At 39.1% G+C, this 22,575-nt stretch overlaps 1 protein-coding gene and 1 non-coding gene across 5 annotated transcripts in view; one reads left to right on the forward strand and one right to left on the reverse strand.

The window, feature by feature from the left end:
• The window catches only part of LOC140946304 (adenylate cyclase type 3-like), a 33,527-nt gene that overhangs the window by 9,869 nt on the left and 1,083 nt on the right, over positions 1 to 22,575 (reverse strand). For 2 of the 4 annotated variants that reach the window (XM_073395399.1, XM_073395398.1), the window contains exons 1-12: positions 16,912 to 18,585; positions 10,524 to 10,673; positions 9,570 to 9,703; positions 8,697 to 8,808; positions 8,404 to 8,528; positions 7,976 to 8,137; positions 6,012 to 6,186; positions 4,541 to 4,708; positions 2,779 to 2,816; positions 2,300 to 2,353; positions 2,154 to 2,214; positions 45 to 142 (exon numbers count right to left, since the gene is read on the reverse strand). In XM_073395399.1, coding sequence (XP_073251500.1) covers positions 45 to 142; positions 2,154 to 2,214; positions 2,300 to 2,353; positions 2,779 to 2,816; positions 4,541 to 4,708; positions 6,012 to 6,186; positions 7,976 to 8,137; positions 8,404 to 8,528; positions 8,697 to 8,808; positions 9,570 to 9,703; positions 10,524 to 10,673; positions 16,912 to 17,742 — 2,108 coding nt within the window. In that variant the 5' untranslated portion in view covers positions 17,743 to 18,585. Of the gene's footprint in view, positions 1 to 44; positions 143 to 2,153; positions 2,215 to 2,299; positions 2,354 to 2,778; positions 2,817 to 4,540; positions 4,709 to 6,011; positions 6,187 to 7,975; positions 8,138 to 8,403; positions 8,529 to 8,696; positions 8,809 to 9,569; positions 9,704 to 10,523; positions 10,674 to 12,143; positions 12,283 to 16,911; positions 18,586 to 20,632; positions 20,674 to 22,575 lie in introns of those variants that run through there. The other 2 variants (XM_073395400.1, XM_073395401.1) reach the window with 2 other exon arrangements.
• Trnai-uau (transfer RNA isoleucine (anticodon UAU)) lies at positions 810 to 920 on the forward strand. Its single transcript has 2 exons — positions 810 to 847; positions 885 to 920. It is a non-coding gene; the product is annotated as a tRNA-Ile (tRNA).

The raw sequence follows: 22,575 nt of genomic DNA on the forward strand, positions 1-22,575 counted from the left end.
CGATCACTGCGGAAAACGAGCAAATAAATGAAACTTGTATTCACCTTGGGAATATTAGAAGCTCCACGAAGAAACAGAAAACAATGACAACACAAAGACAAACAAGTGACTCTCCACTCATTTCTTGTTTTTCCATGGCATACTGTCAGTGAAAAGAAAAACAAATTAAAACATTTTTGCGAGCTATTTCAATTTTTCAAATTTTCATTTCAGACTTGAACCATGGCTTGCCGCCAGTTTCAGTATGTTTACTTGTTCTTTGTCAGCATTGCTTGTTATGGCAAAAAAAAAAATTGATAAGGCGCTGCTAGTACCAGTTTAACAGTTGGGAAATTAAATAAAATTATGCTAACGGAATTTTATTATGGCCTTTAATATATAGCTATTTCAATTAACCTGATTAACTTTGTCCAATCGCGGAAAGCATACGAGACGAGACCGCAACGAAATAAGGGCAATTTTATTTTAATAAACGCCTAAAAAAATTACGAAACTGAGTCATAAAGCAGAGTTTTTCTATCGTAAAATCGCAAAGGCAAACGTTTGAGAACTTTTACACCATTCTGTGTTACTGACAACCGCGAAATGTCAGTTTCAGCTTTTTACAGCTATCCACATGACCTTGCGGTCTTATCGCGAAGGCGGTATGAGTGTTAAAAACCGACAAAATAGCTGCATGACGAACTACTTAGTCACGGAGCCAGTACCAAACTTTCCTCAGCTCGAGCTTATACATTCGATCAGTTTTTGGTTTCTTTTCAACCAAAAACCTTTCTTAAAGAAAAACGATAGCGAAAGAAAAATACCTAGCTCCCGTAGCACAGTCGGTTAGAGCGTCGTACTTATAAGCAGTACTGGCCATAGCCGCCGAGGGTGCTGAAGAGATGCGAAGGTCGCGGGTTCGAACCCCGCCGGGAGCAGAGAAATTTTCTTTTTTTTTTAAATTTCCAGATCTTTTTCTCTTTTTCTTTTACAACATTCTCTTCCTTAAAGGTTGATTTCCACTGACGCGTTTCTGGCTACGCACGTTAACGCACGTAAATTTTTAATCACGTAAATAAAATAGAGGCAAGATATAAAGCGTTCAGATTAAACGTGAAGATGAGCGAGGTTCTACTTTCACATTTACGCAAGAGAGGATAAAGGGGACAGAGAAGGCATCCCCCATACACACCCTATTCAATAGGTAATTCGTCTCGAGTTATTTTAAGAATCGGGATAAAGTTACCTCGCGCGCTGCGTGGATTTTTCGTGGAGGTTTCGAATGACTAAACGCCGTACAAAACATGTCGGGTGAAAGGCAATGAAAGCACAAAGAGATCGAGAGCATTCCTGAATATTGACGCGAAATGAGTCGGCGCTCACCTGGGAAAAGGGAATCGCTACACTCTTTGACAACCCACGAAATCAGCATAACTCGAAGTTGTCGTAACCTCAGTGCTTTAATAAAATGAGAAATTTCGCCTGTCTATTGAAACCGGTCGTTTGTACAATAAAGCAAGTAGGACGCCAAGTGTTATTTTTGTTGAATAATAAAAGACTAATAAAAGAATAAATATCAAACCAGAAATTGCTCTCTTCAAACTGTAAATTATAAATGATCCTGAGAGAATATTCAGTGTGTTAAGGATTTCCCCGCTGTACTGTTAGCTCTATGACTATACAAGAGAGGAACGGAGATTCTTTTTTAATTTCCGTTTCGCTGACACAGCTTTAGCGGAAATCTCTTTGTAGTCGTTTTCGTCGACAAAACGAATAGCAATATCGCTCACCGCGTCTTCCGCCATTTTGTTCTGCGTCAATTCGTGAAGGACGCGTGGCTCTGAGCGTGGGTCACCCACGCGGAACACATTCGCGCTATGTGATTGGTTGTTGTCTAATCCCCCTTGGGATGTGTGGTCTTAAAAATAAGTCGAGACGAATTACCTATGGAATAGGGTGTGTATGGGGGATGCCTTCTCTGTCCCCTTTTCCTCTCTTGGTTTACGTGCGACCTTTCATACATTGCCTCTATTTTTATTTGCGAGCGTAAATTTTACGCATGTACGCACGTAAAAATTACGCGACAATGGAAATCAACCCTTATGTTTTGGACACGCAGGGCTTACGCATACAGAGATGTCGAATTTCTTTATCTAGAGAGTTTATGTTACCTGGAACTCGCTATCAGCATCTGTAAATCGAAGAGTAAGCGGGTTCATTTTTTCTTTTGCCCTAAAGAGACATAATTTTTAACACTTTTGAGTGTACGTGCAAATTGCTGACATAAGTTAAGAACAAAAAACTGGAGCTTACGTACCCTCCTGCTCGTTCATCGAGTACATCGGATAATAGTTTATTTAGTGTTCTTTCGCTGTAAAGGAAAACAAACAGAAATATTGGGAATATAAACATTTCATAAGTAATAACTGATCCTTCCAAAGTAAGGGTTAACATTCGCACAGTGTATTGTAACCCTCTGTCATCACAGAATTTAATGAATTCCAATCAGAGACTTGGTGGAAAACACTTTCAGTTTCAGAAGCCACTTGCCAAATAAGACAGCGCGCACTTTCTGGGGTGGGGGGAAACATTCCAGAAGCAGCCTGTAAGCAGGCTAGAGTGTTGAGCATGGGCGCCGATTTCTCACAAGGAGTTACTAGAAAAGTCCAGATCCCTAACAGGCCAAAACTCCAACTATAGGATAAGCAAAGGTCAATATATATGTTAGACTGTTGGTCATGCAAAAGGATTTTTAACTTGACTTAGCTTGGAGTTTAAAAAGTTTGACAAACCAACCTTGTCGTGATGGGGGCATCTGATTTTTCTGAGTCCTCCTGAAGGAAAAATAGAAGTTGACATAAATTTAACAAACAGGTTCGCTGCATTTATTTTTACTTTTACATCAATCCCTACGGCCAGGATTAGCATTCCCCGGCCCCCGTCAGAAAGAACTGAACGAATTTGCTGGGTTTTTAGCGGAGCTCCTCTTGGGCTCTTCGCTCGCGTCAGAGGAGCCCTATACCTGAAAAAATTGAGCTAAATTGGTTACATCTATCCATACGTCTGCCCGTCCGTCCACACTACAGAAAAACCAATGTGAAATATCACACTTTCTATCTAGTGTGGGAGCCTGCAACCTGATATTGTACATCCAAGTTTATTGTGATCATTTGATAGCTGTCAAAAAAGGGTATCCACTGACCAGTATCACATGACCGTATCGAGGGCTCTGTGGTCAACTCATCTAGGGTGCGTGTTTTTTTAAAGCTCTCCGCTGACTAGTTACCGTATTTATTCGAATAAGCGCCCAACCTCAAATTAGCGCCCACCTCGAATAAGCGCCCATCCTAAAGGCAAAAAAAGTTAATAAGCGCCCAACCTCTAATAAGCGCCCACCCCCTCCTCCTCCCAATCAAACTCAAATAAGAGCTCATCCCCACCCCACCCACTTAAGTGAATAAGTTCCAATAAGAGACTTCCCCGAGGACGGAGTTTTCTTCAGAGTATTTTACAGAAACCTTGCTTTGTTACTTTTTCGCGTTTTTTTTTTAGCATTTATTGTTTTGTTGCAAAATATACATACTTCACTTGCTGAAAATGGTGAAAATTTAATAAGCGCCCAGCCTCGAATAAGCGCCCACCTCGAATAAGCGCCCACTCTCAAGGTCCAAAAATTTAATAAGCGCCCAGGGCGGTTAATCGAATAAATACGGTACTTGTTTTTAACTGATCGCAGGCTCAATTCCTAGTGGATTTCTTTACAATGGTTACAAGTTTATTGTTTGAAGTAAATTTAAGATTTATTAAAGGGAGCTTTGCGTTTAGCCTGCTCCTCTTGGCTAAACCTATATATTATCTTTCATTGCTTCAAAACATGGATTCGATCGGAAGGATTAGTGCCCGAAACGTCCGCTTCTTATCCTTTTGAATCTCATAAGACAAACCAGAATAGCTGACAAAAAGCTACGGTTTTCTTTGAATCTAGCAGACTAGCACCTTGATTTCCTTGACGAAAAGCCTGGAGCGAGTGTGAAACTTATAGGGAAAATGAGGACATGCAATTTTTCCCCTCACCTCGCGGCTGGATTTATTTACTTGGCTCTTTTTCTGATAAGAACAGCAAATTTCATTTTTTATAGGAAGAATTGACTGGAGAATATAATAATCGGCGGAAAAGGGATAATTGTGAAAATGTTTAATATTTCAACCAACTGTTTTGCAGTCTACATTTTTCTGTTTTCATACGGAAAATCCAGTAAACATAATTAAACTTGGCTTTCTCTGAATGTAAGCCTGAATGTAAGCTCTCTAGTAGTGCTGGCGGCGTTACCACCCAAAATCACGATACCAACCACATCGGTAGCTTCCAGCAGGCTAATTCCACAGGTAACCGGAACCTCCCCTCATTTTCCAGGATTGGGTATCCTGTGCTAAATGATTCCTCTCCCCTTTGCACCAATCGTCCCCAATCTTTGCAATTCAGTGCTGGGAACCACTGGGAGAGGATTAGGTGGTTTCTTAGTAAGCATCAGTCTCAGATCATAGTTAATGTACTCACATCAAACATTGACACCCTTCTGAACTCCAGTTGGTCCTTGTTTATGATGCTGTCTTTGTCTCCTTCCCAGTGAGAAGCTGCGTTGATGATCTCCATGATCGGCGATGACGTGCGTCTGACGGCGTCATTTGATGAAGGTTCTGTTAACCACATAGAGTCCACACTTTCCTGAAAGTCAATAATTAACAATTATTCCACGAGTGCGCGTTGGATATGAGTTGGCTATAATCATCTCAAATCCAACAAGCGCGAGTGGAATAATTGTTTTATTAAAAACGCCCAGAAAATATCGTGAATTCTTCCCGACTTTATTTGTAAAAACAACCGATTTTAAGCTTGTTTTTAATTTTGGACAGACGAGTGCAGTTACCATATTTGGAGAGCATGGTATAATGGCTCATATACCATGATGGCTAAGCCAATCAGAGCTCTAGAATTGCATTATCCAATGATTCAGTTTTTTTAATAAAGAAAATTATACCGACCCATCCCAGTCCCCTCTACTGTTTTCAGTCCAACGACGTGTAAACTGACCGGAAGGATAATGAAAAGGTATACATATGTCTCATAGTAGGGAACTTAAGCAAAGGCGTTTTTGAGCGACGTACGTTAACCGGAAGTGAAGCCATTTTTCCTGACGCTATTAAATGGGTATTGCTAAGTTTCTCTATACCCTTACCCTGCCCAAGTACAAAAAGTCCACTTCCGGTTGACATACGTTGCTCAAAAAGCGCTTGAGCACCCTATTAACTGTCCCAAGTTGTCATTCGATACTGTTCCTTACAGAGCTGGTTCCAAACATTTTTTTTTGTCGATTTTACCATCACGCTAAGGTGAGAAAACTAAACAGTGGCGGATTCAGGGGAGGGGCTCGGGGTGCCAGCTTCCCCCCTTATCTCAGGACCCAAATAAAAAACATGTAAACACACATGAATGACCGCCCCCCAAAACCCCCCCACCCCCTCCCCCCCTTATCAGAAGGCCTGGATCTGCCACCGCTAAAGAACGAATAAAATCCACCAGAGCAGAATATATGATGGCATAAGTGACAGTTACCAAAGAGCAAGCTGTTATCTATTTGTTCAGCTATATACTAGAAAAATCACATAAACGTTTTGCGTCCATCTCTTAAGTAACTTGCTTAAGTGAGCCAAGCAGCCTGCATGGTACACTTTTTATTAGGTTCTATAGCCATGTATAGAGTCATCTCTGATGCATCCAATCAAAATTAGGTAGGATTTCCACCAATGACGGTGTAACCAGCGAAGTGACAAGCGAATCAAGTTCAACATTTGGAAGTTAGGACTAACGAGCTCCCATTTAGAACATCGACTGCCATATCACGATAAATTTAGCGAGGACGTTTGTGAAAACAACGAGTTTGAAAATAATTCTATAAATAGACTGAAAGGTTAAAGTCATTTAACTGAATTAAATACATCTCTTCGGGGTAATGGGCTCTTGCACACACCTGACTTTCACCAGCGCAAATCTTGTTATCGTCTCCATGGTTAATCCGTCTTACTATCAAATACGTTTTGATGCCCTTTTCTTTAATGAAGTCATTTCTTGTGTGACCTTCCCCAGGCTCGACCTCATAATCCAGTTTAACGCAGTTATATGTTGATTCTGATATGTGAACACGGCTATGAAGAAAGAACACGGTCAGGGGACGATGCATATGTTCGTATCCTCTACAGTAGCCGTAATTGAAAAAGAGGGGTATAATGTTTTACGTCAAGGATGTACATATACATCCAAAATAGTTAGTAGCGTTCGTCTAATTTTATATATACCAAATTTGAGATATTCAAAGTTTCTCCTTTTTATGCGCGAAGCAACATGTATACAAATTTTATGAAATCTGCAGCTTTAATAAGTAATGGTTTCCATTTGATTGAACTAAACTGCACAGATCTCAAGGCCCAGGGGCATATCGTCCCCAAGGTCTTATCGGCGACGCGGCTGAAACTCTAACGTTAAAACCACTTTGTACACTTTGTACATTATGAGGACAGGGAACATGTATCAGTTTGATAATAGTCCAGTTTCGAGTTCGAAAAGACCGCTGAATTAAAGAAGTGAAGACGCATTTTTTACAGGTTTAGCCTCCATCTGAAGTAATATATTCACAAATTCCAACGAAAAAAAGACCTGTTCATTACTCTGTCTATTGTGTATGAGTTTCTGGTATACATGTATTCAAATTTCAAACACCAACTTGCCGGAATTTCTGAATATTTTACTTCACGTCGAGGCTAACCTCGTATGAATGGGTCGTTAATGTTTGTATTCGGCGGTAATGTTTAATTCGAAACTGGACGAAATTCAATACTCGAGAAGATTAAAAGCGAAATTTAATACCAGACATATACATATCCATAAAATAACGAAATTCAAGCAGTTGCTTTATCAGTTATTCCAACATGTCTCAGTTTCAAGTTAAGTAGTTTTTTGGTTGATTTTGCCCATCAGCCTTCTACTGCATCACTTTCGCTGTCCGAACTGCCCTCTGCTGCTAAAGGGAGGGGGGGGGGAATGAAACTTTCCATCTGTTAGTTCTTTGTAATTAGGGACTTTAAGGGCCTGTTTACATGGGAGGTGGGGGACCCCAGGTAGGTGAGGTAAAATCTGGCGGGTCACCCCACCTATCATGTACACGTGATCAAATTAAAATGAGAGATTGTATGGACAAACGGGTTACCCCACCTAAGCGGGTTACTTCACCTACCTGGGGTCCCCCGAACTGCATGTAAACAGGCCGTAAGATCCAACGACGAGGACGGTAACGAGAACATCCAAAAACCAATAGGTTTGATTAGCAAAACAACAACTTTGCACGTGCATCACGTTTTTTTGTACATTTCTCTGCCCGTTTTTGCACAACTACTTCGTGAACACGCCTAATTTCGCGTTTTACCGAGGGCGTAATCAAGCAACGACGAAATTTTATTTCTCTTAGTGAACTTGGATATGGTGCCTAGGAATTCAACTCCAGGAGGGTTGGCCTACATTTGACAAAGTAAGTGTGTAGGAATAATTGCGATATAGACTGAAAGAACGCAAATTCACTTTTTAAGCGACGTTCACATTGCCGTCGCGTCGTTGGATCTTTACGTCCCTATTATCTTTGTTTGCTGTTGTTTACGATAAAATTATTAATTCTGTTGTTACTGTTTTGAGGCTAAAGTTGCCTGTACATATTAAAGAATAGAAAAAACCGCGAAATTTGATACACTCCAATTCTACCTTCCCTAAAAATCGTGAAATTAAATACTCGCCAAATATAGCCCACGATTTTTAGCGAAATTAATACTCGCGAAATAACTTGAGAATAAAGTACTCAAACCAACCCAAGACGACTCAAGGTATAGCTCTTGGAGGGTGGTGGAAGTTTTACTTAGAGCTTTATGAAAGGTGAATTCCTATACCCACCCCGGAATGCCTCCAGACTCCATACTGTTCGCCAGTGTGACGTCATTTGACCAAGCATCAAACTGCCACTTTATCTTACCCAGCACCCCCGCAAGCACAGACCCAGTGTGGATACCAACGCGCATGTCTAGAGTTTTCACCCCAGTTTGCCTGCGCACTTTACTGCAAAAAAAGGATACACAGCGTTACTCAAATCTCTTCGTTGTGTTACAATTACTGTTTTAAAAAAATTGACGCTGTTGGTACACGACAAAAAAAATTGTTCGAAAACCGTGAAAATCGACTTTTAAATGACTTTTAGCTGCTTATTCATCTCACAAACAGCAAAATTATAAAAATACTAGTTTATTCGAACACCTTTTTATATATCATTTCTGCATCAAATTATCTGCAAGTGAAAGTTTTACTCTGTTTCAATAGCAACTTACGCAATGTGAGCGATCATATCTCTTCCCATCTCCACAGCACACTGTGCATGCATTTTGTTGTCGTCCAGGCCTGAGATGCAATAGTAACAGTCGCCAAGAATTTTAATTCTTTGGCACCTATTTTTCTAAAATAGAAATAATCAAAAATTGGTCACCTAATAATGGAGTGCGCGACGAACTTACATACATAGGAGGTTTTTTTTAATTAAACTGACCTCTTTACACTTAACCCCCCCCCGCCCCCTTGTACCACGATGGAGGAATATGACGATAACCTGCTTTCATTAACTTACCGTTCCAATCTTGTCAAAGTTTGCAAACAGTTCGTTCAGAGTAATAATCAGTTCTTCTGCAGTACATTTAGATGAGAGTTCGGTAAATCCAACAATATCTGCGAACAAAATGCTGAAAAGGACAAACGGCGGAAATTAGAATGCGTGTCTATAGCCCAAATAGTTTTCACTCGCCAAACGGAACGAGATTACCGATTCTTTTTCGAGTGTCTGGCTCAAGAAACTTCTGCCTCAGTATTCAAAAATTAATCCTCAGTTGCTTCAGGAAAATGCTCCCCTCCCCCCCCCCCCCCACCTTTACAAACGTGTACGGCCCCACTAGAACCATGAAAACCGTCCGCGGGTAAGAGGCAACATATGTGTGTTGAATTTGTTGTCGGTTCTCTCCCTTCTCTCCAAGATGTTTTTTACTCCGATTTTCCCCTATCCTTAAAAACCACACTTCCAAATTCCTGTTCGAGCCGGAATGGTAGACGAAGAAACTGTTAATTATTGATTGACTGAATGAATTATTGATTGTTTGTTTCATCTATGTAGATTTGGAATTAGATAAGCCATAATATCTTCACCCGAATTCTCACTGATTGATTTCATAACACTCAAGTGCAAGTAAACAAGAGTGTCTTGGTACGAGAAGACGAAGCGAGGTCGGCGTTTACAGAGATACATGCTTATGTGTCCACAAGAGAAAACGTGAACGAACTAAACTACTTCGGAGACAATTTGAGCGCACTATAATTTGTCAACATTTACAGTCAAGTCAATGTAGACGAAGGTCCTTGAAGCGAATTTAAGAAGGGGTTTGTAGAAGATAAGGTACAAGTGTGGACGAAACCTTCGGGATTTTACAGCGGGCAGAATCAGTCGTGTTACCTGCATTCTTCGTGTCTTTTGATGTAGAGGTTTCTAAACATCTGATCATCGTTTGCCATTGTACCTTCCGCCGCATTATCTTTCGCCATTTCTGTTGCGACGTGTTTGGGAAGAACAGAGTGTAGAAGTCTTCTCTGAAAAGACAGAAAAAATAAAAATGAATGTCTCCCCTGGAATCATCTTCCCTACCCACCGGGCCCCTGGTGTATGTCTTGTCAAAACGTTTCCGCAGTAGAGATGTGTAGCCCCTCTGCTGAAACAGGATTTTGCCAACTATAGTAGGACCAACTGAACACACGCAACTTCTTTAACCACATCTTCTCACTTGTACTTATGTAAAATGATACGCGGCAGTCAGGTAGAGTTTAAAAAGTTCTTGGAATGTGACTAGGTCAATTGACTTTAAATCGTATAAGTCTTTACTATATTTATATTATACCGAGTGAGCTTTCGCGCGAAAACTAGCCAGCGTAGCAAGCGTTTCCGCTCGAGTTATTGCTCGAAAGTTGGAGCGAGAGCAAAAAAAAAAAGGAGGTAGCTAGCTCTTGTTGCAGCTTTCGCCCATTAACTCAAGCCGAAACGCTTGCTACGCAGGCTACCAGAAAACATGTTATCTTCACACATAAAAAGTTCACCGTTACGAAATAAAACGCTTTCGCAGCAAAAAAAAAACCTATTAAAGTGAAATGGTTTGGTATTTTATTGGTGTTTATATAGTAAAATTCATAGAACCTTACATGGCCGCGCGGCTTGGCGTTCACTCGCTTGACCGCAGCGAACAAGTGAAATATTTTACAACAAGGAAAGAGAAACTTCTTATCTCCAAGCGGCCATGAAATATCCCCTACATATTTGATAGACTTAGTGGTATATGTGTTTTGGTTGATGCATATGGACAAAGATAATATGTACAAAGATAATATGAGTACTAAAATAAACGAACTGACAGATCACCTGTTGAAGGTTTTCTGATTCTAGAGCGATCTTCACTTCTAAGGACTGTCGGGTTTCCAGAACAGATCGCCTCTGCTTTCTATCCGCTATGTAAAAGTCAATGGCGCCGAGAATATTGCTGCATACAAACAGGAGAATATTTGCACCCATCTAAAAAGATAAATAATAAGTCAAGGAACGTGTATAAACGCCGCTGTCTGTCTCGCTACGTTCCTACTATAGCGGATACCTTTTGCGCTGGCACGAAACTCACACCGGGAAGTGTTTTCGCGCCAGATCGGATCATATCGGATCTTAGTAAAATCCAACTAGTGGTCTATTATCAATGCTGCGTTCTGATTGGTGGAGCTACTACTAGGCTATATGTTATAACCCACTAGTAACGAAAAGCGCGGGCTTTTAGGCGGCAAAAAAGGATTAAATTCTAGCTTTAACTAGCTAAAATTTTTTTATTCTCGATATTTTTGACCAACTAGTTGGATTTTACTAAAACAATTATTCCTCTCGCCCTCATTGCCTCTGAGTCAATAGCCCAATCAAATAAGTTCTCGTGTCGGCACGAAAACATCCCGAGAACTCATTAATGATGTGAGACGAAAAAGGACGTCCCAGTATTTACTGGGAATAATGTTTTTGCTGGCATTTTGCACCTGTCCTATTTCCAAACGGAAGAAACTAATTTGATAACGATGACGGCAGACAGGTAGCTAATGACTGTCAGGCAAATTTTAATACAGCATAACATACCAACTGTCAAACAGACAATCACTTGATTCAGAAGAACCATACAAAATAGATCAGTGAAGACATGTTGTCAATATATCGAGAGAATTCATTGAGGTAATCATCTAGTATCCTGGAGTCTTGTAACATCGATCACAAGGAGTTTTTATTTGATGCATTGTAAAAATGGCACCATAATGATATGAAAAAACCATAGAAGGGTTAAATATATGTTGTAGTTAATTTTTCATTTCAGGTAATTTTTATTTTTTCCTTTGTTTAAACTTCATTAGCATACATTACCATGCCCAAAAACAAAAGGAAAACAAAAATTACCTGAGATAAAAAATTAACTACAACATATATATTCCTTAAAAATTCGCGCTTTGTTTCTGCTATAGAGACATTTTTTGTATAAAAATGTCTTATGAAACATGTCCCGCATACCATTTATATCAGTGGTATGTTCACTGATATTACGTTAGTGAGTTTGAATACAAATTGCATTCTAAAACATTAATTACGTGGAACGTGATGCATTTTCAATTCAAACAAACAGAGAGAATGTCAAAATGACTAAAAGAATATAGTCACTTTTGTGAGTATTAATGAAATACAAACAGTTCTACATATTTGTCATTTAAAAGTGACTCCGCTTGACATCCAGGAAATAAGGAATAATGATTGACAAACTAAAAACATGGTTAATATGGATAAAAGTTGTCCTGTTGTTCGTATTATGCATCCTGTCTCTCTTTCTAGCTTGGCGATTATTAAATTAAAAACCAAATAAAATAAACACTTTGCGCGCTGAATTGCACCAGAAATTCACGTAGAGAAACTATGAGGTGACACAAACATACAATAAAGATTTTAAGGGTAATTATTTTTCTTTACCAACATGTCGCGTCGAACACTTGCACTCGTGAAATAGCCGAAAATTCCAGCCTACCTTAACTCTAAAATTACTTTCAAATAACCCTTTGCAGCTAATATCATCTACGGGGAGATGGCCCATCGCCTCCCACCGATATGCCTGAGGTTGAGTTTCGGTGTCGACGCCATACATGGTGCAGTCAAACCACGTTAATACGGACGGCACTGAGGGGGCTATGAAAAGTGTCCTTATTAACAGGGTACCCATATTAAGAGGGTTGAATTTAGAGTAAGTGTAAGGGCTTTTTTTCCCCACGGACAAAGCAAACTGTCGGTATTAACGGGGTGTCGGTAAAGCGGGGATTGACGGCACTCCTGTTTTCGCCACCAAAACAAAACTAACACTTCTGAATTTAAAAACGGTCCGGAAAGCGTGTCCAGTCGGTTGGAGACACTAAGACGGCCACAGGTTTATTAGTTCTTGAAGCTGTTAAGTGTAAACTTCTCTTAAAACCGTTAGTTTGGTTTTGGTTTTGGTTTTTGGTGCAAAAAAAAGCTTGCTGGAAAGCAATCAAGGCAACGGGCAACAATCAACAAAGCTTGTATCACGTGACCAACCACCTGTCAGGCCGGTTATTATAGTTCACCCAGTAATCATTTCCAGAAACAACAACTGACGAATTTCAGTCCAAAAGTGGATCTTTTGAAACACAGAAAGAATATTGAGTTTCAATTACACAAAAGACGAGCATTATCAATTTAAAGGATAGGAGAGATTCCGCGTGAAAAACTCACTGATTATTTATCACAGTTTTAAATGGTCTGAAAAAAGGAAACGACTCATCTGATCTGTTGCCCTTTGAGAAATCCTGTAACGTCAGCTGTGAAAAAACTTTAATGTATCTATAATACTGACAAAAGAAAAAGAAGTCTTTGAGCGGGTAAATTTTAGGTTCGTGGAGGCTACATGATCAACTTTTTCTCTCAAAGCTTTAACTTCTACTTTCCGGAAGCAACCAAAGTTTCGGCATGTATTATCGTTTGGAGCTTTCTTTTGAGTAACGTCGATAAACAATACAAAGGCAAAGAAATGCAAATGAGAAAAGATTTTTAAATCCTTTCACAGGTTCCATCAAGCTGATAAAAAGCGGAAATTCTTAGTTGTTAGTTTTTGAGTCTAGGCTGAAACCCATTATGTCTAGGAGTGTAATATACTAAAGAAGCATTTGATTTTTATCTCGTCCGTCAATATTCAGCTAGTTTCTTTAAGATACTGTACTGGTTTTATAACTTAACCGTTTCAGATGGATTGCTAACATTTTTAAATAAGCTGGAACAAATAAAAAACGAAAAATACATATGTTAACCGTTCTTATCAAAAATTCTAAGTCATATCCTTGTTTCCTAGAGATCTTTCAGCTATTAATCTGCAAAGTGAACGCAGTGTCATGGCAAAACCTTAAGCGACATGTTAAGTGGTCACTTTGGAGCGATTTTCGTCATTTTCGTGGTTCGTGCGGTAGATTTGAGATTTGAAGTTGGTCAGCACTGTTTGAAAAGAAAACTACCACGCGGCCCAAGTTAATAATGATAAAGATGTTTTGCATTTTGGTAAAATGAAAATAAACGCGAAATTACTCCAGGACAATAAATGTTTTAATAATTTACGTCATATCTTATATCTCTTAAGAATGAGAAAGAAAAAAATATAGTACTGCTGTCATAAAAATTTAAATAACTTAATTGTAAGTTCCGTGGCGTATCCAAGGCAAAAACGTGACTTTTACTTGATTTCGCCGTATTCTCGAATAAGAATATGTAACTGAAGTTGAATCTAGCGGTGATCGCATGTCCGATCACGTTCACATCTGCAACCCTGGCTAAAATACAATGCTGAGATGTACGAAGCATTCGTGCGCACGTGTAACTCCACGACCTCACAAAGGAAAGGATCAGTCATTAATCCTTCTCAATGCTCTGTTTAGGGATTAGCCAGCAATCGATCGCACGCATTTACTTTTTAAAGAAAACTTACGACCATATGCGACGAACTGCAGAAAGACACGACATATACATAGGTTTTATCAGCAACAATGTCTGAGACTTTTTTTGAGACCTTTCAGTTACAGAATATCCCGAAGACCAAGCTTTCACTCATCCCGAATCCTTCCCTGCAATTGGCCCTCGGTTTTCTCGCTTCGATCGCATACGTTTTCATACTCAGTGCCCTCTTGGTTTATGTAGCTCGTCTTTTTGGGCAAGTCCTAGAATGCTTCTACATGCACGTATAATATTTTGGTACCTCTGTGTATCCTTATAAGGGTAACAGAAACGTTCAATGGTCAAATGTAAGTTCTTGAGTACGACGATTGCATGTCAATTTGCATCTCCTCTATTTGAACTTCCAACCTATAACAGATTTTGCTTCTGAACACCTCAGAAGTTGAATTAAACAACGTGAAAAAGTAAAACGTGGATTAAAAGAGTGCGAATTATTTTTATGAATGCAACGTTTTTCTTTGGGTTTCCGCCTTGGTCGTTAGTTGCAAATATTCACGACTCTTATTTAGCATTTAAATTTTTTCAAAGTTCTTTTATTTAAACCCTTTTGAACAGGAAATAGAGCCGAGAAAAAGAAACTCTAACGGCGGTGCTGCCATTGCCATCTCTTAAATTCAATTTTTATCTCATTGAGGGTCTGCTTCACATGCAACCCGCAAATTTTGAATCTGAAAATGAGACGTTTTAATTCTTCAAAGCCATGGACCAGGGGGCAAGTGTGGCCCAAAATGTATGCTATTGGAGAGGAACAAATGGGAGTTAACTTTATAACAAGGGCGCGTGAAAACAGTTTGAATAAACTGTAATAACGGATCATGTTGATGATTACATAATATTATCTGACTCTTGTAGATCGCAATAAAATTGCTTCAAATAGACCTTATAAGGGATCAAACATCCTTGTTGACATGATGCAAGAAAATGAATATAAAGGATATTAATAAAAATTTTTCGCTAGTCGATAAAACACAGCATCAAATAGGTCACTGAAAAAAATTACAATTTTTGATTGATCAACTGAAACTAGAATCCTTTAGTTTTTGGTTTAACAGGAAACGCAAGTATTCATGGAAGAGGGGCAGAATAAACTAAAGACGAAAGACAAAAGAGATCATAATCAGAATATGTGCACGAAAATTTGTACGAAAAAATAGCGCTAAATGTTACAGGGGAATCTAAGGCCGAAATTGTGCTCGAGAATCCTACGTAAATGCCGTTAGAATTTAGTTCTTTATTCAAACACCTTTATATTCCTGTTCGTGTATGTTGTCATTTTTAATCTACACTACTAATGGCGCACGATTGACTAATGCATGCAAATGACGCAGTAAGCTGCAACTACGAGCGACATGCAGAACATACATCATAGATTAAGTAAATACAATCAACCTCGAAGAGATATTCATCAAAATTTCACAGAAAATTAAGATAAACAGCCAAATGAATACAGCAAATCTGTTGCCTTATTTCTTGGCCGAAAGTTCTGAGGTTAGGCCCACGACAGCGACAAATTATTGCCTTTTATTCCTCGAAGTACTCAATGCGTATCTTTTTCAGGAAAAAAAAAGCTCTTCTTCCATTTAAGAATAATTGCATGTTGTCTCAGTTGCCAGGGAAACGAAAATGAACCATTTATACCCCACTTGCATATATTATGCGAAACCGCAAAATTAACCTATTGTGCTGTATTTTCGTCTACCGGTTGCTACATGCACTCAAACTTAATGTTCCGGAGGACTGTAGTCAAATTTGGAAGCAGGCACGATATCCAAAATTTCTTTGTATATAAAATTAAGTGGCTAACATCGAACTTGGACGTTATTGAGCGAAATGATGTATTGATGTGCTTGAATTTAACAAACTAAGCAGTATCTGTGGCTTGATATGCGAGCAGGCGGAGACTATTTCGATAGACCGACCTGAGAACGCCATAAAAGCGAACTGATGCAAGCAAGCCTGAAAACAAGAATCAGATTTACTTTGTGGAAGAGGCGAACGCTTTTGTGAAATACAGGATGTTTTTTATTTACATTAATAAAAGTGTTGCATAATGTCGCTAACTTTGAGGATTTCAACAGTGTAAATATTTCAAACCTTGAACAGTACATCATTAATATTAAGTGAGAAGCCCCCTTCAAAAGAATAACTCTGGACAGGTTTTGTTTTGCGGTTTCATGCGTCTTCAATCGTTCTTCCTTATTTCAGAAATACAGTTTAAGGGAATGCTCTTTTGGGGGTGATCTTAAAAAAATTTTCGATGTTCGAGTAAAACGAACTGATATTTAATATTTCCCCAGAGCGGAAAAAATGATCGGAAAAGTAGTCAACCGAGCCTCGAAAATTCTTTTAAAGCTTCTGTTACCGAAAATTATTAGACAAAATGATTTGTTTTTAATATATCGGTCATGAATCAACTCAAAACCAAAACAGATAGTCAAAATCTATATATTTGGGAAGGACTGATAATCATTCGATAATTAGCGAAAGACTGACGTAAACGTTTGAAAAAAGGCTAGCTGTTTAGAGTCGTCTCAGCGATTACGTTATAAGGTGAAGAAACTAGGACTGATAATGGCAAATAAATCTTTGGTTGAGATATGATTTTCGCCACTATTAGAAAAAGGAACTCTAAAGGGCTTGTGTATAAAAATAACAACTCCGGAAATAAATGTGTTTTTTGTTGAAATTGCCTTACCTAAGATACATTAAAAAAGAAGAAAAAGCTTACCTGATGTGCAAAATATTCTCGATTTTCTTTAGCCAAGATGCTGGTAATGATTATATGTCCAATACCCGCGAGAAGGGCTAGAGATGTACACAAAGCAAGACTTGCTGGCAGTATAACATTGGTTATAAACATGAAGAAAACCAACATGCCAATCGAGTCACTCGGTACTAACGGATCATAACCCACGGCTAAATCCACTTGTAATTGAAAAAAGACCGTGAACCATACTATATAAGGCAACCTGCAGAAAATTCTCGGAGGAAAAAGTTTTAAACGGTATAGAATTATAAGAATAAGATTGAACGCACAGAATATACAAGTTACAATAAGCTGGTTGACTTGTGTTAAAGTTGACTTCCTGAACACAGCAGCCGCGTACATTGCAATAAGGCTTAAGTTCACGATAAAATCCAGGCAAATTATATACAAAATTCTATCTAGCTTCTGTCGGCAGTAATAACGCTGATAAATGCTCTCCAGTTGGCGAGATGTAAACTCTATCTTGAAGCAGGAAGGCAAACAAAAAATTCGCCTTATTGATGACAATAAGAGTTGTATTTTACTGGTTTGTGTATCGTTTCGGGGATTATCTTTCGCAAACGCAACTTTCACATTCGAAGTACTAATCTTGGTTGACTGCGACACGCTCCTATTGAGACTGCGAGCAGAACTGTTTCCAGTATTAAAGGTCTGGACGGAACTAGCTTCCGAGTTTTCACCCAACTCTATAACAGCGATATTCTTCCTACCGGCGCTCTCGGCGCGTTCAACTTCCTCGCTCCATTTAACAGTTGAAGGGGAAACCCTCGTAGAACCAAGGTTTTTCTTCATTTCGAGCTATAGACGCAGCATTTTAACACTTTCAACCCATAAAACCTTAAATCATCCGGGCTCAATGTATTTCGTTTAGCGCATCTTGCCTTGTGCTCCAATTATTTCAGTTTACTCATTTGAGCCTTACATGGCTGTTTTATGTTAATTTTGGAGAAACTCTTTACGAAGCGTGATTGGCTGCCACGACAATGAGTATGTCTGAAAAAGAAGGAACATTTACACAATCAAGTCCACCTGCGAAACTTAATCACATGCTGTGCCGGGACTGTTCGAAGACGAAGAAATAGAGCAATAGTCAATTGGCGCTTTGTGATCAATATCGTAGTGCTAAATACACATAATTTGCTCGCAAGCGAGTGCCCTTATGATTTTATTACTTTCAACTGAAAACTATGTGCACGACAAATTGAAGAGCACACTTTCGATAAGTCGTTTTAATCCCGCCTTAAAAAATCGATACATTGGGCGAAATGTACAGTAGGTCGCACTTGATTTTACCGCTAAATGCGCTGTTTTTCTAATCTGTTTCGTACACTTTATTAACATTACGCCAGGGGCCCGTTTCTCGAAAGGCCCGGTAACTTTTCGGACCCGAAGGCAACCGTACTTTAAACTCCGAACCTGTTGAGAAGTTGCACAGTTCCTGGCTCTCAAACCACTCAATTTTGCTTCGTTAACTGATAGCTTCATTGTATCATTTTCAAAATTATTGAAACTTTGATATTGAATACCAACAAGACAAACATAAAACAGCTTTTCGGGCCCGAAACGTTACCGCGGGACTTTCGAGAAACTGGCCTCAGGCCACCTAAAAGCTAAAACCGCTTCCAATCTGTACTGCAACGAAATTTTAAACCGATCTTTGTTGAATAAAATTTCTACAATTCCACTAATGCAGCGATCAAATATACAATAAAATATATCAAGTATCAGATTTTAGTTCATTTTTTATGCTCAACTTTTAGCAGAAGCATATTTTTTTTTGGTACTGTCATGAGTTCATCCTCAGGAAGGGCGCAAGAAGGTTGATAAAAACAAATCTGCTGTTTATGGCCGTCTGTAGGTCTTCCGTTGTAATCTTCGAAGTAAAACAGAAAAATTCCCCGCAAATGGAGCCAAAAAATAATAGTTATTACCCCACGGTTTGTTCACAATAATGTTAGGTATCTATATGTATAAAAGTCAAAGCAAACAAAACAACGTTAGGTCCGCGCCCTTTTCTCCAGCGAGATTTGACATTAATCAACAAATACAACCGCTCTCGAACTTGAGAAAGTTCCATTAAAGGCTTTAGCCTTTCTCCTGTAGTAAAAACCAAAGTCTCGAGCGAAGCAAAGCATAATCAAACATCATTTGTCTTAACCCAGAGCTTTGTCACTTTTTGCACATCTATGTCAGCTATTTGAACTGGCAGTATTTAATTATTTGTTCTACGATATGCAACTGCGAAAGCTATGATGTAGCACTAATTAAAAGTTAAAAAATATTAACGGTAGATTTCCTCCTCGAAGGGAACAAAAAATTAAGACTAGGGAAAAGATTAAATTAAGCTCTGTCGATAGACCATTATCCACACTTTCGAAAAAAGCAACGAAGGCGTAGCGAACAGGTCAATACATAACCCGAAACCTTTTTTGCCTTTGAAAAACCCTTCATTTTCAGACCCGTCAAACACATGTTTTTCTCTCTGTCTCTTTAACGTCGATAGGTGAAGCTCTGATCAAACATTATGAATTCCAGCGACGTGATTGTACGATATGGCTGGCGTTATTTTCCTTTTCTATCCATAAATAATTGCTCAGACAGCCCGCCTTTCCTTCTTTCAATCAATAGCCTTCAGATGCAGGTGAGAATTGCCAGTTTTGAATAAAAAAACACACACAGAATTGTCTTTGAGAGAAACTTAATTAAACTGGCCATGGAGTTTCCGATCTCAACAAGTTCTTGTATTTATTTTCAAGCCGATTCTGAAAAAACATCGAATATATTTCCTTTTGTTGTTACAAAATTGATTCACCCTGATACGAGGTTTCAAATCATATATTTGCTTCACGTTTCACAAATTAAAAACTCTTGTCAAATCAACCCAAGAAAACCGCCTACTGGTATCAGACAATCTATAAAAATTATCTCGCTTATTGCACAAAGCGTAATAATTACCCATTGTTATCTGTATCGTAGCCACTACATAAAATTCTTTTTAGATTCCTGGTTATCAATAAAGCGTCAAAATCATTTTAGTATTCAAGAGAGTTTCTATACAAACAAAATTTGCAATAAGAAAGACTTATGTGCAACACAATGTCGTTTTATGTTTATAGGAGCTTACTATTTTTTAGCTTAAAACGTTGCAATTTTGAAAACGTTTAGAGCGATTTTCGTATGACCTTGAAAATGGTTTCGGCAAGTGTTCGTCATCTGTTTCATGAGCCAATGGATGAAAAGATCAAAACATGGACTCTTCGTTTTCCCGCCAAAGAAAACCCTAAAATGGAGAAGACATTGTTCGATTGGCCATATCGTGTTGCAGTATGACGTCAAAGCGAAGTATCCATTGATTTCTAGAAAGTTCTCGGGCATGAAGTTTTATCACCCGAACGTTCGCTTAACCAACCAAAAGCCACCCGCGTTTGTATCCGTTCGATAAACCAATCAAATCGCTCTATTTCCTTCGTTTGTTGTTTCTGTTTTGTTCGCGCGTTTTCATTTCAAGGTCATACGAAAATCGCTCTAACGGGAAGTAGTAGAGAAAATTTGCATGAAGTTTCTTGACCGTCCTTTTTTAGCATCAAGATTAATTTTACGAAATTTCGATAATGATACAGCTGCCGAAGGATTAATTGAAACAAAACACGAGCACACATGCATAAAACAAACAAATACTCACCTGAGAAAACATTTTATAGCGAATAAACTGGTAGGGAATATCTGAAACAAAAAAGGACAGAAAAGAAGTGTCACTTATCAGCCTAAATATCTGGAAAGTATTCAGTGGCGGATCCAGGAGCCCCGAGGGCCGAAAAACATTTTTTTTGGAGACTGGCCCGCCCCCCTTTTCTAAAAGTCTGGATGACCGCCCCCCCTCCCTTCCCTCCCCCTCTTAACTCAAGGTCTGGATCTGGCACTGGTAATATTTCTAGATTCCAGTTCACGAAGAAAATTGACAAAAGCAGGGAACAGGGAAAAAAGAAGAGGACTGGTAATAGAGCTTGAAGACTTTAAGTGGAAGGTATAGTCACAGGCAGCCCAGGCTTTAAGGGAAATCGTTGAAATTTGAATTTTATAAGTGAATGTATGAAAACAAACTAAATACGTTCTAAATTCCGCTTTTTGAAAAGATTCGAAATAAAAATGACTCACCTTTTGTTTGTGTAGCGGGTTTAACAGTCAGCTCGCTTCTAGTAAGAGCCATTTGGAAGCCACTCGAAATCAGACTAAAAACTCTCCAAAATGGCTTCGAAATGGCTCTGCAAGCGAACTGGCTGTAAAACACACAACACAAACCAAAAGTAAGTCATTTTAATTTCAAATCGTTTCAAAAGCGGAATTTAGAACGTATTTTGTTTCTGTGCAACTGATTCTTTCGTTATGAAGAGAAGAGCAGTTGCATGAAGGGCAAGGCACTTCTCGATTTCAGGCGCAGAATCAGAACGATTCTCAGTTCCGGGTAGACTAGACTACCAACCGAAAAAGTGAGCCAGTGTTCATTCCCCCCGAAATTATTTTTTTCTTGGAGAAGGCGGGGGGAGTGAGAGTGGCCAAATTTTAATGAAGCTACTTTAGTTCTAAATGGCCGCTAGTTTGAAAAAGATCCATGTGACCAAGATTGCAGTAGATATTCTATGGGCTGTTAAAGCGTTACCACGTGACCACACAGCAACGAAAGAGAATTGCTTTGATTTCAATCGAGTACCACTTCATCAGTATAGTCAGTATAGAATGATCTGATCTCAGGCTTCAATCTCTGAAGAAAATCACAGAAATCTACAGGAAGGCGAAGAAAGGAACAACATGCATGCTGGCTGAAACATTTGCGCATATCTATTGTATTGAAGCTGACATCTGGCTCCCTTCGAACATGCAGACGTTTTTTTATAAGCGACCGCAAGGCTACGCACTGGACCCGTTGAAAATTCGTACGTTAAGGTGTTCCGTTCACACGGAACCACCGCTCAAAGCTCCGTGTAAACATAGCGAAAATATTGAACAGTCCTGTATGAACAAAGTGCATGTCCGATGGAAGATTTGTCCGGTGCTGTGTCAGCGTGGCCCAAGAGAGTGAATCACTTGAACACAGCATATTGCCAACATAGAGATTAATTACTTCATGGTTGGTGAGTGTGTACGATTTTTATCCACAAAAAAATATCCTTCGGCCAATCAGACGCTCCGAACGATAATTTTTCACTAGTGAAAGTTCACCGTTCGCTTCGCTGATTGGCTGTGACTAAAAACAGAACGATATTTTCTACACTGTCATTCTGAGTAAATCTCAGTACTTATACAATAAAAGCAGATAATCACCAAGCCACGGTTGTTCAAATATTGGATAGCCCTAACAGCGGATAATTGTTGGGGAAAACAATTGCGTTATCCAATGGGTAGTGATTTATTTCGGCAGTGGATAGCGTTATCCACCGTTTGAAAAGCTAAGGCCAGCGTACTATTAAATTCACAGCGGAAATCTCTGAAAACCAAATCTCCAGTCTGATTTCTCGATACAGTTGCGTACAAACGGGAAAGATTTCATAGTACGCTTGTTCGTGACGTGGGACCACAAAAAGATGAAGCTATAACACATTTGCCGTCACCTTGCCACCTTGTAGGGGT

The sequence above is a fragment of the Porites lutea genome, chromosome 8, assembly GCF_958299795.1.
Source record: "Porites lutea chromosome 8, jaPorLute2.1, whole genome shotgun sequence".
Classification (NCBI taxonomy): domain Eukaryota; kingdom Metazoa; phylum Cnidaria; class Anthozoa; order Scleractinia; family Poritidae; genus Porites; species Porites lutea.